General features: G+C 38.5%; 1 protein-coding gene across 1 annotated transcript in view; it reads right to left on the bottom strand.

The window, feature by feature from the left end:
• Positions 1-1,145: 1,145 nt before the first annotated feature.
• WWTR1 (WW domain containing transcription regulator 1) overlaps positions 1,146-17,734 on the bottom strand; it is a 51,134-nt gene continuing 34,545 nt past the window's right edge. Inside the window, exons 3-6 of the mRNA XM_085068812.1 lie at positions 11,107-11,297; positions 6,396-6,529; positions 5,731-5,843; positions 1,146-4,668 (exon numbers count right to left, since the gene is read on the bottom strand). Coding sequence (XP_084924938.1) covers positions 4,484-4,668; positions 5,731-5,843; positions 6,396-6,529; positions 11,107-11,297 — 623 coding nt within the window. The 3' untranslated portion in view covers positions 1,146-4,483. The remainder of the gene's footprint in view (positions 4,669-5,730; positions 5,844-6,395; positions 6,530-11,106; positions 11,298-17,734) is intronic.

Raw genomic sequence — 17,734 nt, forward strand, 5'->3', positions numbered from 1 at the left:
GACACTGGAACCAGGGTGGTCGGTGCTGCCTGAACTGACATTATGGACTCGGGCAGAGGGGGCCATCCATGGAGCTGCTCTTCCAGCTGCTGTCTGGGACACCCACAGTATGGACACACTGCCCCTGAAACCATGAATTAGCAAACACATTTGTCAAAACAGGGTCAGAAGCTAACACGCTTCTGCTTGATTGATATTCCAGAGCTCTGTTATGTAAATACAAGATACCGTTAGATGCATTCTAACAATTAATTTGAATAAATTATGGAATAGGATGATTCCAGGAAAAGTATTAGAATTAATTAATTTGAACAGTTGAGCAGGATCTTGAATCACCCGTGTCACATACCATGACAGTAAAGACTGGACATTCAAATACAAGCCCAGGATGTTGAGGGTTCATGGCTTGTTCCTAACAAGGAAGACAGGAATTTTCTTAATGCAGAACTTGAAAAACTTCCTGAATAAGGGATCAGACTGAAAACAATGCACCATTTAAGCCCCCAAAACAGAATTTAACAGCAAATGGACTGTATACTAATGCTTCTGGTTAGAGACAACAGTATTAAATTGTAAACCAGCACTTATATTAGTGAAGTATGAACTACAAGGTGCCACTAAAACAAACAAGTAATGCTGGCACTGGGAGCATGTTGCAAGCATTACAAGTAAAACTGTAACCTCCACTACCAGCTGTAACAACTACTAACAAACTGAAATATAATGGTAAAATAACCTATTTGACTTGCTAAGTGCTAATACTTTAATTCAAAATTTATGCCTTTTTCACAGAATAGTATGTCTGCACCTTTATTCCAAGCAGTTATTCCATTACAGTTCCCTGGGAAGCCCATACTAAAACTCTAAACACTTCGCCCCCCATCCCCAAGAAATTATTTTAAAAAGCCAATATGCATCCAAAGTCTTTGAAGTTCCTTTGTATTTTTTTCATGTACAAGATCAAAGAAATACCTAAAACCAAAAAAATCCAAACCAGAATCAAACCCTGGATACAACAGTTTAATCTGATTGCCTATGATACAATCTATTGCAAGGCACTAAAAATTAAAATGAATGCTCACACGTCATATAAGAAAACAAAAAAAGTAAATAAAATAGTTAAAGAATGAGCATATACATGGATATATGTATTAGGAAACAAGTTTATTTGGACAACCATCCATATTTTTCTGTAATTAAAATATACATTTAAATCCTTCCCTTCCCCCAAACAGCATTTGTTGTCAAAAAGTCAAACCCAATCCCTCCCCAAGTTACATTCTAACAGTATTACCAGAATACAAACTGTAATTAACAATGTCCCATTACTTCTGTATCACCAAGACTTATATATGCCCCCTCAGGGATGGTCACAGCAAAACTGTCCAGCTGGCACATTGGTTGTATTTATACTACAAGTAGACAGTGTACAATTTAGTACAGTAAATGCTCAAAACCTGAAATATTACAGTGAAATATTGTCAGCAATTCATTTCTTTTCATATTACATATGCTTTAAATACTAGAAAGTTCTGCCATAAGCCTGTTTAAAGCCAGAAACGTTTTTAAAAGCAGAACGTTGAAAAATAGATTTTATTGTCGTTGCACTTCATCTGATACATTCTCTTCAGAATAAAAATGAAAAGCTGACAGTGTAAAGAAACACTTTTAATTAAACCATGATTTGCTTCATGACTGAGTAAAGACCTAACCCAAGATTCTGGCAGCTGTTTCACCCTGAACTGTTGCTCTGCACAGCACCGTCCTGTTTCAGATCTGCTGCTTGTTTACTATGGAAGTAAAATGGAAACACAGTTTATGATTGCTTTACCCTTTTAAGGTCTTTGCATGAAGACACTCAACCACCAGAAACACAAATAAAAAAGGAATCAAGCTTGCAGCTTCACCATTTTGATAAAATACTTTATTTGATTTCACTAGAAAGTTGTATTAGTTTCCCCTGTACGAAAAACAGCCTTCGGCTGACAGCAATGCATGTGGCTGGGCAGGAATCAGCACTAGCTAACACATAGCAGCTGTGAGCCCGACCTGCTCAGAATATCTTCTATTAGGACAAACTTACATGTTCAGTGGTGCAGTTACTAGCAAATGAACAAACTGCGTTCTCTAAACATAACCTGTTGACAGGCTCTATCACCTGTACCACACCAGCAGCTCAGATCCATAGCTGCTGTGGGTCATTCCAGCACCAGTGGCTGTCAGCTCCTTATGACAACTGTGCAGTGCTGGCAACCTGGCCTGGCAAGTTAGCCAGAAAACCTCCAGTTCTCTACCAACATCAGTCATGGCACTAAAGAACAAAGCCTTAGGACCATCTGCTTTTCATTTAGGCTGATAACCTGAAGAAATCCTTAAAAGAGAGAGCTTAAACCTAATTACATTAATACTGGTTAGCCCTGCCCGGTCCCCTGTATATTGAAAATAAATTTGTGCTATCTCAACAGTTTGCAAAACAGGCAAAAATAATTAAAACCTCCCCCAACTAATAACCCCTCAAAAGAATAAAAGAAACACAATGCCCATTCAGCAATTAAAGTCTGTGAAGACACAACTCTGCTGTTACATCTTTTTCTATTAAAAAACTAAAAAAAAAAAAATTTAAAAAGCTACTTTTCCCTATGTAATAAAACTTCACAACTGTAGGTCTTTGTCTTCTATCTCTTTTTTCAAAATTTCAGTGTGTGTGCTTTTCATTTTCCATCTTGTGACACCATCTTGTACACTCAGCAGTTCATCATGGACATGGTCATTTACTGTATTAAGTACTTCTGTTATGTTTTTCACTGAACACTGGAGATTTATTTGCTATGTATCTCTGTTTGCAGCTACCCTTCCCAGCAAGGATCTACATTTATTACCTCATCACTTGTCTTCCAAACCTACTCTGTATTCTGTATTCCCACCATTTCATCTCTGACCTTTTCACCTACCTTCACCCAACCAGATGGAAAAAAGTCTTTAGTGATCAATATTCTGGCACATTAGTAAGATCTTGTTAAGTGCTATCATACCTGGGAAACATACATTTACACTTAGAGCTACATCTCTTCTTCTCTTTACATAACCTGGATTAAGCTTAGATAAAATTTTTAATGCCTTTCATAAAAGACCTATTTTTCAATATAAAATGCTTAAATCCATAATTATAAATAAAATAATCTCAAAATATTTAGGATTTTTCAGGAGTTCAGTTGCATTTCAGGGGAACTGCAAGCTTAATGTCCTTGATGACTTCTCAGCCCCAAACCTCTGAAGTTTTGTAGGACATATAATAGGTAGAAGCACACAGCTCATGCCTTGTGTCCTGTGCACCAATTACGGTAAGTGAAAGACATAAAAACTAAGCAGCTTTACCAGGTGAGTCCCAATGCTGCTTTAGCAGTGCCCTGATAAAATTACTGTTTTTTTTCATGTATACAACTACATGTGTTTTGACATTGTCAGTTAAAAACATTACTGCAAACAGTATAAGGTTTTTTGCCCCCTTTGTATGACGTTAACAAGTTGCGCCACATTCTCCAGACCTGATTTTAAAATAATATTTTTGCACATAAGGTATTTGCCACAGATTTCATATATATAAAAAATTTCTCATTCATGTGTTAAGTTACAAAACTGTAGTGCTTAATGTAATAAACATTAAAATCTAAGAATTTTTAAAAATGCTTGTTTATAATACATTTTTAAAAGCCAACAGTCAGTACCAGCCTGGTTTATTTTGTGACAATACTGTAGTGTAAAAATGTTGAAAAACAATTCTGGTACTTTGAGATTGGAAGTAATTATTTTCTGAAAACTATACAGTAAAATATACTGAAAGAAAGAAACCACTGTAGTATGGTTTGTGCCTTTACAACTATATAATGGGAATTATTATGTCTGATATGGATTTAAACTGTGTTCCATACAGAACAGTTAGTTACTAAGAACTAAAAAATATTTTTAAGGCTTAAGTTGATAAAAAAAAAAGCTTCTGATACTACTGTCATAAACATAGTAATAAAACTGCTCTCATGTCTTGATGCTTCACACTTTTCTTGAACCAAGTGATCTAGTAGTTGGATTTTGTGATTCACAAAGGGTCTGTAATGTCAATCAGTACCCAGGAGATCAGTCAGGGACGTGCACAAGCATCAGCCACTAACTGTCCTAGAAAAGAAGAGTTTCTGCCTGGTTTGAAAAAGTAAAAAAGTACACAGAAGTGTAAAGTAGTGTGGGTTTTTGGGAAGAATTATATATGCATGTATGTATATATAAAATGCATATATATAAAAATACGTATTTTATATCTAAATTAGTATCAATCAAATCCAGACAGATATTAAACTGACCATAAAGAAGATGTAACAGAAGTCAATAAGGCAGTATGTTGCACTTCTTGAGAACATTCAGATATTCTATGTCCATCTCAAGAGGAAAAAGAAATCTGAATTGCACTGTAGGCCCAATAAGCATTGCTTGATTACAGCCAGGTAAGGAAGGGCTCATTTTTGTTGAGCACTGACTCCATGTCGTTGAGAATAGGGATCAAGTCTTCTGACTCTAGAGTCCCAAGATCAACATTTGTCCCTGGAAGACAGTCGAGGAAATCAGGGAAACGTGTTTGTTGTGGATTTATATTCATTGTTGTCTGTGCTATAGTTTCTCCTAGAAAGAGTAAAGAAGAACTTTTGAAGTACCAAATTCTTTCTTGTGAGTAACTTAAAACAACAGAATTGACATAAAAATCCAGATTGCCCCTGTCCCATGAGCACTTGTGAGCACTCCTATTCACCACAAACATTATCTCAAAGCGGTACTTAGGTGCCAAGTACATGTTCTTCTAAGAATACAATTCACATTCTTGCTTTGATCTCAAAAGCACAGAAGGACCTTTCCAGCAGTGCTCAAAGCACCCATCTCTGGCCTTCCACTTGGGAAGCAGGACAGTTTCAAGTTTGTTTCCTGATCTGCCCAGGGAGCAGCAAAGGACCCTCATGTACACCTCCATCCTGATCTCTGCACCAGGGGCAATGCTATCGATAGGAAATAATTTTAAAAAGTGCTTTACAGCAATTTAGCTCTGTAATATTAATGGGGGTTTTTTTATAAATCAATAAAAACAAGCATGAAAACCTGTAATAGAGAAATCTTTCATTCTCTGCATAATATTGAATTTCTGATGACTTCAAAAGGAAATTTAGATGAGAAAGTGATGAGAATTTCACACTCTGAAAAAACCCCTTGATTTCCTAGTAATTTATTTCAGTATTTTAAACACCCTGAGGACACTAACATAAAACAAATACATACCAAAAAGTAAGCTAGCTAAATACATTCTGTTTTAAGGCATCCAACTTTGCCCCAGTAAGAGACTTACAAACAAGACTGATTTCCCAGAGCTAGAAAATGCAGTGATTTGTACATGTAACCCAAGGCCAGCTTTTTACTCTCCCTACCTTGGACAATGGCACAAAAAGAGAAATTAAGGTTCACATTTTCCAACTTTTACTTATTCTGTTTAATATCAGTTTGAGGTAAACGGGCAGAATCTGGATCTAAGTTATGGGCACTAAGCACCTTCTAGGCATTTTATCCCACAGTCTCAGTCTGTTCTCTTGCATAGGAAAGCCAGAGATTATCATTCAGTTATTCAATTGTAAAACATTACTAGTCATAACACAAAGTTATTAATATGACTATACTTTAAGCTAAATCAGAGTATTCTACCTGTATCCATCTCATCTACGTTGCTGAGGAAATCTTCAGGTGTTGTTGGTATACTGTAGCATCCTAATCCCAAGCCACTGTCTGTACTCTGTTCCCTGGAATGGTATGGCCCACTATAAATTGAAACATGAAAAAGACTCTGTAAAGATGCTCTGGTAGACACAATTCCCGAGCAGAGTGTTGGAAGAGAGCACAGTAGGTTACATATTAAAAATAGATACTGAGTAATGAAGCCTCATTATCAACTGCTGGCCACTGATCAGCCAACATCGTATTTGGGTAACATCAGCCCAAATAACAAAGTAATTGAAGTGAGGCCACTCTTAAATTTTGAAAGACACACATGAATATATAACTCTCTAGCTGAAATCAGTTCTGACAGCCTAAAATATTGTGTGTATTTATATTTAGGTAATGTACCTATTCTACCTAGTCTTCCACATACATTGATAATACAATTTAAACCACCAGTTACAATTTACTGCTTTTTTCTGAGATTCCTTCTTGAAGCATAAACTGAAAGATATCAGGTCAGCCACTCAGCCATACCCCCTGTTTATAGTATGTACAAAAGAAAATTATATAGGGACTATTTTAGAGAGACAGCTGTAAAAGTCTAGAGAAGGCAACAGAAGCAATTGCCTAATGAAGAAGAATGAACTTGCCTGTTCAAGAAAGGATCAGATCCATTATTTGTAATAGGCCTCATGTCCTGTGTCATGGCAGGGGTGTTCACAGCTGTCTGAACCGGGACCATGTTTTCTGAGTCCATAGGAAATTGTCTGCATAGAGCAGCTTCCTGAAAAGACAAACAAATATAGGGGGAGGGTTATTCCAACAGCTCAGAAATACTGTAGTCTTGTAACAAGTGAACGCATAACATATACAAAGAAGGAAAATAATTCTGATTGATGCCACTGATGAATATTTGTTTACACTGGTAATGAAGAAAATCATGATGTAGACAGACAGTATCTCTCATACCCACCTGTGCCGGCTTAAAGCACCCCAGAATTTAGCTGTCAGTTCTACCATGTCTGGAAGCCAGCCCTGTAGCTCAGCAATCATAAAGTACTGAACATGTTACATGAAAACCATTGGAACCAAGACTGTAACTCAATAACCTTTAGAATGAACACTCTGCCTAATAAAAAGCATTTGCCTAATGACCTGTCTCATGCCTGCTGTCTGCAGGACGACAAATAAGCAATCAGAGCCAAAGGAAACATATTTCACAACTCTTCCTGAAAGATAAATTCTTCGAGCATTACCTCTGCAAAACACACATGACATCTAGTGGTACAGAGTTCTGTATAGAGGCTGTCTGACTCCAACAGGATGTTCCATACAAAATCCTAAGACCTTAAAATAATAAAGCTGGATCTGTTCTTAACATAATTTACTCAACGTATTCTGTATTGAAACAAGCGAAGTAAATATTTTAGTTAAATCCTAGTAGAAAACTTTTCTCCTCTGAATCAGTCATTAAGTCTCCCTAGTACAGAAAGGATTAGCAGGTTTTCGAGACTAGAATATGATGTTTTACTATGTTTTCAATTAATTTTTTTCATTGAGGAGGAGTGGTCTGGTCTCTTCATGAATAGTGTAACATATATTGGTGCCCATTAATGCAACGTTTCCTTAATGATAAATTTATCAATATATTCACTGATAAATTATAATTTACATTAGATGGTTTCAGTATTTATCAAGTCCTAAGATTCTTAATAGCTTATGTATGACATCTTATATATATGATTTGCCAAGTGACAATTTTAATGGTGACATTTCTACATAGAATTTGATCACCTTGTGTCTGTGAAAATGCAGAAACCTCAGAGAAGGGGAAGGTGTCTTTTTTAACTGTCTACATGCAGGCATTTTAATACTTTTTTAAGGCATAAGAATAACATCTACAGCCACATGAGATTTAGACAGGCTTTCCCAAGCAAAACACTTGTGAGCTGAAAAGTCTGCAGCACCCTTAAGAAAAACTCACACTATCAAGTTACATAATCTAACTTCCTGTCTCTTCTTTGTTGCAAAAAACACCATATTTATTATAAAGTTACTTGATCTACTCTCCCTTGGGGAATGGCATGTCACCTCCCATGTCTTTATTTCAGCATATTGCATGTTGCTTGTAATATCAACTCCATGTGTACTTTTAAAACGTGGAACAACAGACTCTTGCACATTGGAGTCAGATTTGGCTGGGGAAGCAGACAAAGTACGGGCTCCACCATATGTGATACGTGTTCTTCTGCTGTAGGTCATTTGTTCAGAAGTCACATTGCAATTCTAGTACTGCTACAGATGTCAGATTCCTTTGCTCCTTTGACATTACTACAGCAATGGTCAGTAGTAATGGATCAACTACACAATGCCCAAAGCTGTATGATACTCTCTTATGTCCTGCTCTTTATTCTAAGCATGACTACAAGGTTTTTAAAATAAATATTTGTGAATTCCCTACCCTAGATTAAGAAGTCTGCCAAAATATACCACAGACCTCCCACAGCCCTGTGAGCAGCAATATTACAGCCTCAGCCATGCCAGTGAGCCCTCAGTCTTTGAACACAGGGGGATCCCTCCCCTTTGGCCAGCAGAGACCATCTCTGGCAATCATCTAAGAAAGAACCAAATATTTTTAACGATCTGCTTGGCACTATGATACACATAAGCCCAAAGAAGACTTCCAAAATAAGTAACAAAATAAAATTAAAATAAAAAACCTCACAGTATTCTGACCACAAAATCATGTCAAACACTTCATCAGTGGTTATCTTTGAAACACTTTAAAAGCTTCACACCATTGCAGTGAGTTGAATGATTCACTGCCTCTGAACACAGTTCAGATGTAAACCCCTTTTTAGCCATAACCTAGACAAGACCAGAAATTTACTGTGACATTTTATGTCCTTGGCAGAACTGACCTGAGCTCCATCCTTAGTTGCCAAACCCTCATTTCCAGCTGAGTGAGAGCATTTTTATAGTGAGTTTACACTGCTGGTTGCTCCAATTTCTCTTCTGCCAGTCCTCATACTTAGGGTGGAAAGCAAGAGATGTAGACATTGCCTGGGCCACCAGTAAATCACATCCTGGGCCAGTGTGTGTGCAGTGGAAGGAGCACAGCAGGGTGTTTTTCTGTTCAGGTTGTAGCAGGCCAATAAAGGTCTACTCTGCGAGGACAAAACAGTGATAAATGTTCCTCTGCATATTCCTCCACTGCTTCTTCAGCCTCTTCTGAGCCCCTTAAAGGCCCTGTAACTTTCTGTGGACAATTTATGCAATAGGATCCCCTGGACCAGAAAGAAGCCTCTGAGAAGCATTGCCATTTTGGGGACTATTTGTACCCTTCCAAATACAATGCAGGATGGCCCTGGTACACACAGAGAAGTGCTGGGGCACCTTTCCTGTAGGACATTTCAGAGATTTCTGATGGACATTACCTCTACTGACTTCCATTTCCAAGAAGCTCTTAAGCAGTAAGCAGATTCTCTCTTTTCCTTTGGAAAGCTGACAAAACCAAATTAGTATAAAAGAACATTAACTCTTTATAGAATGACTAAATTGAGTAAGGAAACCTTTAAATAGAAGCTATCATACTGGTTTTCTGAAATGTCACCCTTCTTGCATGTAACTCAATCTAGAGTTCTAGGGTTTTACCAACTACATGAAGAGAAGGACAAAGAAGGAAAGAAATTCCCTAAGCCAAAAGCTTCCAGAGCTATGACCTCTTCCCAGCTGGGCATGCTGCTCCACCCCAGCAGCTGCTGCCAGCAATGGCTGTGGGGAGCCAGCAGCTGCTACTGGGCTGAAAGGTTTGTGTCCCTCCAAAGAATCATTCCCATCTCACTAAAATGCCCTGCACCTCCTCACAGCAGCAGTGTACACCCTCACTCAGCATTTTTCCCTTAGCTAGGTTATGCTAGAAAAACAAAAGCAGCAATGGAGAGTCAGGACAGGAGTAAATGCACTTGGACACTGATGACTTGAGGGGGTCATCACATCCTCGGCTGCCAGGGTTCAGGATACTCAGGTTACTGGAAGGAAGTTCACAACATTCTGTTAGGAATGATGGATTTTTCATCTTCCTTTCCCCCCTAAGAGCTACACCAGTTCTAAAAATTTTAGTATGCAAAGTGATGCTCTACTGCTTCATGCAACACTGAGTTTCAACAAACACCATAGGGGCACGGTGGTCCTGGGCACAGTAAGTGGAAGTCATGGTTGAGTATGGCACAGCTGCCGAGTGCTGTGAATGTATCAGTTTCAAAGTCAGCAAAGCAGGAAAACCAGTCCTTGTGTTAACGGCACAGCTGTCTGGAAGCTTAATTTGCTTTTGTCTTGAATCAAGAATAGAGACAAAGAGTAAAAATAGCTAAACACATTGTTAGCACGATGACAATGATGACTAAGCTTGTACCAGATATTCTCACACTATTCTCACACCCATCTCTATCATGAGCTCCTGATGATAAAGGAGAAGGTATACAAAAGACTTGAGACCACTGCCCATGTCAGAGACCACCACCTTCATCTTGTGAAAGTTACCATTTTTAAAGGCACTTAGAGCTGTTAACTGCAGCATCTGCAAGGCCACAAATATGTTTCTTGATAAAGTGTACTTCTTTCATGCTGTTTCTGAGAGAAACAGGTTGGGTTTTTTCACTAAGCAATCTTATTAACATGCCATGCAAACACAACATCACTAGTGGAGTCATCTGTAAGAGATGAAACACAATTCATAAGACTTTATTTTCTTAAAGCGGTATAAAGGAAGTTGCGTATCTATTTTGTACAGTATGAGTCATTATGTATAGCTGAAACTTAAGAAATAGAACAGTAAGCAAACCATCCACAAATAACCAACTCTGGAAAGTTTTCAGATCAGAGGTATTCATGTAAGATGTGAATGTGATTTTATTTTAACTCATTGGCAAAAGGTGCAAATTGAGAGAGCTGGGATTTCAGTCAATAATGACTTCCTATGTTCTGCCTTTATCTTCACCGAAGTACGAACATGGGCTCCTATGCAAACCAAGTTAAACTGTTAATGAATCACTGTTAGTTGCCCTAGTTGCTTATGGACAGACACAGAACAGAATTTGGCCGTTACTCGACTATTGAGAAAGACTGGTAAGAAAGATGCCAGGTCTGTAACTTCTGACTGATGCCATTCTGTGTTTTGTTCAGTGCTAGTTTAGAGAAAAACAAATAAATTATCTATTTATATTAGCTTTTTGGTTACCCTTCTGTAAAACCATAGTTAGTCTTGGTATAAAGTAACAGAGCTACTAAGTGTACATGTTAAAAATTTGGATGCATTGAACTAAAAGCTCTTAAATAAAGTAAGAGTATCTTTGGCGTTACCTGTCGCAGTAACTCCTCCTGACGCATCCGAATTCGCTCCCTCTCCATCTGGATTCTCTGGAGCCTCAGCTTCTGCTGCTGCTGCTGTGTGGTCAATGCGCTGGGCAGGGTCAGCAGCGCAGGGGGCTGCGGGGGGCGACTCTGCTGCGGCAGGGCTGTGTTGGAGGGCAGCTGGGGCTGGGCATTCATGACTGTGGGAAAGACAAGAACTCATGGCACCGTGGGTAGGACTGTACTTTCAGGTAACAGAGGGCCTGGGACACATGCTGCTCACTTAACAGGGCTGCGATATTGGAACTACTGTACTTCAAATGACTGAGAACTACTCCATCTGGCAAGAACTGCACTAGCAATCGCTTAATAAATGATTTTTAATGTTCCCAGTGTATCAAACAAGAATACCTACAATACAACAAGTATTTTTATTTATCCTGGTATGTTCAAATATTTACCTGAAGAAGTAGTAAATAACATGCAAGTATTTTAATTGAAAATTCCACTAAAAGTTTGTGCCTACAATAGGCAGTAAGCTAGTAAAAATGTTTTCAACTTAATATTTTCTTTAGTGACAGATATAAATCAATTATTTTAAGAATAATTACCAGAAGTAATTGCCAACTAACAACTAAAACCTTTTCTGTTAGGATATTCAGATTTGGAAATGAATCATTAATCCCCCACCTTTAGTAGGATATTCAGAAGGCTGACAGGGGAAGAACTCCATAGATGGCAGGGTTTGAAATAGGACCTTTAGTAAGCAAACCTGAGTTATACCCAGGTAAACCCATTCACCTGCCGACAGAAGACTATTGCTTGGCAAGCTAATGCTGTTAATGTTACTTAAATCAACTTCATCTTTCCTGATCAAATTCAGAAACTATACATCAGAGCAGAATTTTCTGTGTGATGGACATTTTTATTCATAGAACTGCTATAGAAGAAATTACAGGTCTGTGTAGCTCTCTATGCATCACTCTGGTGCCAACATGTCACAAGGCTAATAGGCCCTGTTGCCTCAGACAGCAGGTATCACTTGGCCATGGAAACAGAACCACCCATTCCCTCTAGAACCGTTTCCCTCTTAGTAACGGGCTTGGGGAAAAGAGGAGGAAAATGAGACAGAGAGCGGAAACTGCACAGCCTCTGTTTGTACCTCCTCTTCATTTTTGAGTAAAATGTATCAGCTCCCACCAATGCAACTCCAAAGTGGTGGTAAACTGTGGAGGGAACTGTTCCTTCTTTTACTTGCCCATGTTCACATTCCCAGTAAAAAAAGACACAGTACCTAAAGCCAGTCTGTATTACAAGTGGGAGCCATGTACTGTTTTAAAAATTAGTTGTCATTTTTGTGAGGATTCTTTCACAAAAGGGGCAACAGCGTAATTGACAGAGCTCTTACCTTTTAACATGAACACCTCAGTTACTAAGAAAAAGACAGTATTTTTCTGTTCCAAGGACTAAGATTTTTGTCGTCCTTACTATCTTGCATTCCTTGTTCTTACCATACAAGAACCAAATCTCAACCCAATTCTGTGCCTCAAAGACCTGAACATGTTTATGCAGTGCCCATGTCTGACCTTGGAGAATACAGCACATGTGATTGTAAGAAATGAGTTGATTTTACAGCTTGGATCAAATGTATAATACACATGCAATTCAAAATGCTGAATTTTATGTACTCTGCCAGTTCGAAGTTAAAATTTTTATGCTAGCCAGTTTTCTGTCAGGTACTGTCTTGTCTTTCTGCAGCTGCAGTAACACTGGCACACAGCCATTCAGCCAGCATAAACTTTGCCCTGCTGCATTTGACAGAAATATTCACATGTGCTCATACCAGCTCTGAATTAAATTTTTCCTCTGGGTGATCCAGTATCACACAGGTCAAGTATGCAGAGACTGTGGAACCATATGACAGTTCAGCTGCGTGATATTTTAGCTTCAGTGGCAAATCCAGCTCAAGAAATAATCCAAGTTAAAAGCAGTCCTGCAGTAATACAACCTTTCCACAGAGTCAGTCTATGGGTGGTCCACAAACAGCTGTATCCACACAAATGACATCAAACTTCCACATTAAACCAGAATGCCGCCATCCACCACCTCTTCCATGCTCAGCTGCTCAATCCTGCCCACATACTGCCCCCTTTACTGACCTAGCAAAAGCATTTTTGTGGCGACACAGCAAACTAAAACATAAAACCAAGGTAATTCTGGTTAGATCAGGTCCCAGCAAAAATAACTGCGCAGCCATGATACTGCTTATATGCAACCAGTGTAGGAGTCCAGGTGGGAAAAATAAGCTGGTTACAGGAAAGACAGACTACAGCCAGAACTCAGCAGTAACTTTTCAGTCATAAAACCCCAGAAAGATTACCAAGTGCAGTGCTGGGAGGAGAAAGGCAGGAATGAGAGTTGGGTACAGAAATCAAACTGCTTTTATAATGGAAAAACAATATTTGGAACCACATTTTAAGATGCAGTGAATCTAGTTGTAGCCACATTAAAACACATATGAAATATTCAAAGTACAATTACATAAATTGTATCAGTGTTAATTGTATCAGTGTTAAGTGGTGTTAAATTGCCATAACTATAAGCATGCAAGAATTTAACCCTTTCTCATATCCATAAACACGTGCTTACATTTTTGGCATGTCAGTGACTAGAAAACCATGGTAAGAATGGCTGAAGGATCAATCGTAAGTGGGAAAAGTGTACAAAAATGAATGGGACAGTATTACTGGGAACAATCCCCAAAAGTAATACAGATGGAGTAGATACACTACAGAAACAGTAAGCCCCTGATTCAAGACAAGAAGCATCCACAGAGAGGAACACATTGGCTCACAGGAAATTGTTTCTCATAATAAACTGACAGTAAAATGTCTTCAAGCATCAGGGATGATCTAACTAAAACACCCAGAAAATTGAAAACAGTAACAGCCAGTCACGCTGAACAAGTGCATTGGCTCCAGTTAAATGAGCTATGAATTCAGAAAGCAACAAGCTGACTGAGAATATGGCCTGGTGACCGCAGAAAGGTAGTGGTGCAAATATTCAGATTGTACAAAACAGTCAAAGACTATGAGGGACAGAACCACCTTAAAATCTTTGGCAACACAAAACCCTTGGGCATCTCACAGTTTTTGTTGGTATCAGACACTTTCAATGAAGAATTCTGCAACTGCACAGGCAAGCCCAGCACTTCTGATATTAAGCAATCCAAGAACACTGTGCAGACTCATGCCCTACTAAGGCAAATTTCTTCCTGTTTACAGCGCTAAGAATAGCATCCAGCATTGATGTCCTCCAGACAAGCCAGGAGAGAAATACAGTGAATTTTCAACATTTTAACTCTATGATTTTTTCAGGACCCAGGTTAGATTTATTACTGATGCAGCTCAGGCCTAGCTGCATGAACCGGGTGTGAATCAGTCCTGGGCTATCTCCAGGGCCAATCTGGATCTAAGGACAGCTTTATTACCTGTAGGTGGTGCAAAGCCCACACTAATAAATCCTTCTGGATCTTGTGGAAATCATGCAGGCAGATCCAAACCTTCTTTGCAACTTGCTTCCAGAACCAGGTGTTCTGCAGAGTACAGCACAGATTGATGCCAGAGTGTCATTCCAGGAGAGGTTTAGACCGGAGATTAGGGAAAATTTCTTCACCAAAAGATTTGTCCAGCCCTGGCACAGGCTGTGCAGGACAATGGTAGGGTCTCCAGCCCTGGAGGGATTTAAAAGCTGTGTGGTTGTAGCACTTGAGGACATGGGTCAGTGGTGGCCTTGGCAGTGCTGGTTAATGGTTAGACTCAGTGATCATTAAGGGATTTCCCAACCCAAATGATTCTATGATTCTGATTCTATCAGACCTGGGCTAGATCTTCACACAATTTCATACACCACACTATAGGTAATGTCAGGTAGGTTTCACCCTGCAACCCTACCTACTCAGGCAAACCCCAGCATCCACACAGAACACCAGTCTTTTCAAAAGAAGTGTAGCAAAGTATGATGATACAGTTGTTACCAGACTAAGACTTCTTACCCTTTAGCAATTTTCACTGCGTCAGTTTTTCAAATATCAAGGAAAAAAACGGAATAAACTAAGTTGCTCTGCTTAAGGGTAGAGCTACAATGATATGCATAGGGAAAACAGAAAAATATTATACCTGGAATACCTTTAAGCATGCTTGATAGGCCTGATATTGTCTAGACTTCAAATTAATCATGAATCTTTAAATAGACTAGTAGGATAAAAAGAATTCTGACAGTGGAGAAATTACCCTTGTGATATATACATAAGCTTAGTTTGTGAAAAATCTTTTACCTGAGTGCTTTTCCTGGAACTGCTCAACTGAACCAAAACAGAAGTCAGGCAGTAAAAGTAGGTTGGAATATAGCTGATGATAACTCTTTGTCACTAAAGGTTTGAACAAACCCAATGAAAGGAAAGTCTGGTGTCAGCTCCAGTGAGCAACTTAACAAACAATGACATGCTACAAATCTCTGTTCCTTATGATATAATCATATGGCACATCTGTTGGGCTATTTATGAGGTTTTAGTAACGCCCACTTCATTTTTCAGTTCTGAATTTGTATTTGAATGGTATGAGGAACATAATGGAGTTTGAGTTAAAAAAGAAAAATGCATAGTTCACATTCCAGCAAGACTAGCAACACGGACCCTACTCTCAGTATACCGACACCATCAGACACACCAGGGACCCTGACAACTCCTCTCAGCCAGAGTTCTGGGGAGCCTTGGGACTGTGGAGCTGGTTTTGAGAGGTCAAAAGGCTACTAAGGAAAAACAATTGGTCTTCAGTAAGCTTCAATCCACTAAGCAGGGTCTGGGAATCCAGACTAACATTTCTAAGGTTCTGCAAAGAAAAAAAAAATTAAGAAGTTCAAATTTACCACTCTGTGGTAAAGGAGATTGGGTCTAACATAAGAGAAAACCTTTCATCATTACAGCAGACAGACTCAGGGTGGCCTTGAATTCAGTTCTCCTGGGGAAAACCAAATTTATTTTGCAAAATGGAATCTTTTCAATAAACAGCCATTACACAATTATCCAGCCCAAATGAAAGCAAGTAAAAATATGGAGCTAAGTTCCAAACCTGAACTGTGTGACCACAGTGTCATTGCAGTCCATGAAATTACAATGATTTAGTTTACATCTCAAGTCAGTCCTATGAAGTTTTCTTTTTCCAGTTAGATGAAAAATAAAACAATTATTTTATTGCTTTTGCTTGCTTTTAAATTAATAATAATATTCTAGGGAATTAGTTTTTCTGACATTGTAGGAGACCTTTCTGTTGATGACTCTGCTGGACAAGAGACTCTGCAAGTTGCAGGAGCCAAAACATGCAAGTGTCAATCATTTCTGACATATGCATTGAACTGATTGTACCAACTTCTATTATTTAAGTGTCAGAAGTGTCTGGATGCAACATGGATCTTTCAGCTCTGTTTATAGGCAGCCCAGACCCAAATTCAGATGAACTAGCCAGCGCCGGGTCTCATGCAATACAGTCTGATGAAACACAAATATCTACAAAGGTTAAAAAAAAAATTAACCCAGCCATACTACAGTTCTGACTTAGACATGACATTGTAAAGAAAAAAAGACTGGGCTCCCCTCCTTTTCTCTCTCCACTTCAGCCAACAAAGAACTGCTTGTTTCGTTTATTTCCCAGAAAGAAGCATTAGCCTTCCAACAACATCAGCAAAAAATGTTGCTTTTCAGTTCTGGTGCATTTTGTTCCAAAAATCTGTAAAGCATTAAAGCAAAACGTTCCACTATCCTAGTGCACAGAGACTCCTTTATTCTGATTTCTGAGCTGAAAATAGCTATATCGAGATTTCTCAACAGGTTCTACTGTTAAGGTCTATGATATTCACATTTAACTAATCTTTCCCGTCTCCAATGATTTAAGATTAAAAAAACCCATACAAACAATCTGCAGGTGCAACATCAAAGCTATGATTTAGCAGGAAGGTATTTAAAAGATTAGAGATTTACTCTGCAAGCACTTTTAACAATAAATCAGTAACAAATAATGATGGGGACTGCTTGAATGAAGAGACAACTTTAATGCTAATGACTAATTACTGATGACTATTATATTTAAAATATTTAATAGATTATTTTTACTTTTGCTTCATGCAATCTTCAGCTTTTGCATTTCAATCACTTTGGAACTATGGAAAAGACCCTCCACTCTTGCGCTGGCACATGTTTGGATTATTAACCTTGAGGGGAAATGCTTACAGGAATCCTTACCAAAAGGAATTTCTTTGCATCAAAATTAGAAATTACTAGAAGTTCAAAAAATCCCAGCATCTCTCTTGAACCACATCAACCCTTGATATTTCAGATTTACTAGATGGCCAGTTGCTGGTCATCTGTTGCTGGTTTAAAGGTGTGTGTCCTTTGACACATCTGGATTTAATTCACCTGATACTGAAGTTAATTCCTATTAAATTCTGAAACTATTAACCACTGTCCTTAAAACATAAATAAATTACTCCATTTGAAATCTCATTGTTAAATAACTTGTTAAAGGTTTTAACTGCAAACAACCAAAACCCCCTCAATTCCTCTGTGAGCTGCATCACAAAACTC

This window comes from Lichenostomus cassidix, chromosome 9, assembly GCF_008360975.1.
Source record: "Lichenostomus cassidix isolate B80296 chromosome 9, HeHo_3.0, whole genome shotgun sequence".
NCBI lineage: Eukaryota > Metazoa > Chordata > Aves > Passeriformes > Meliphagidae > Lichenostomus > Lichenostomus cassidix.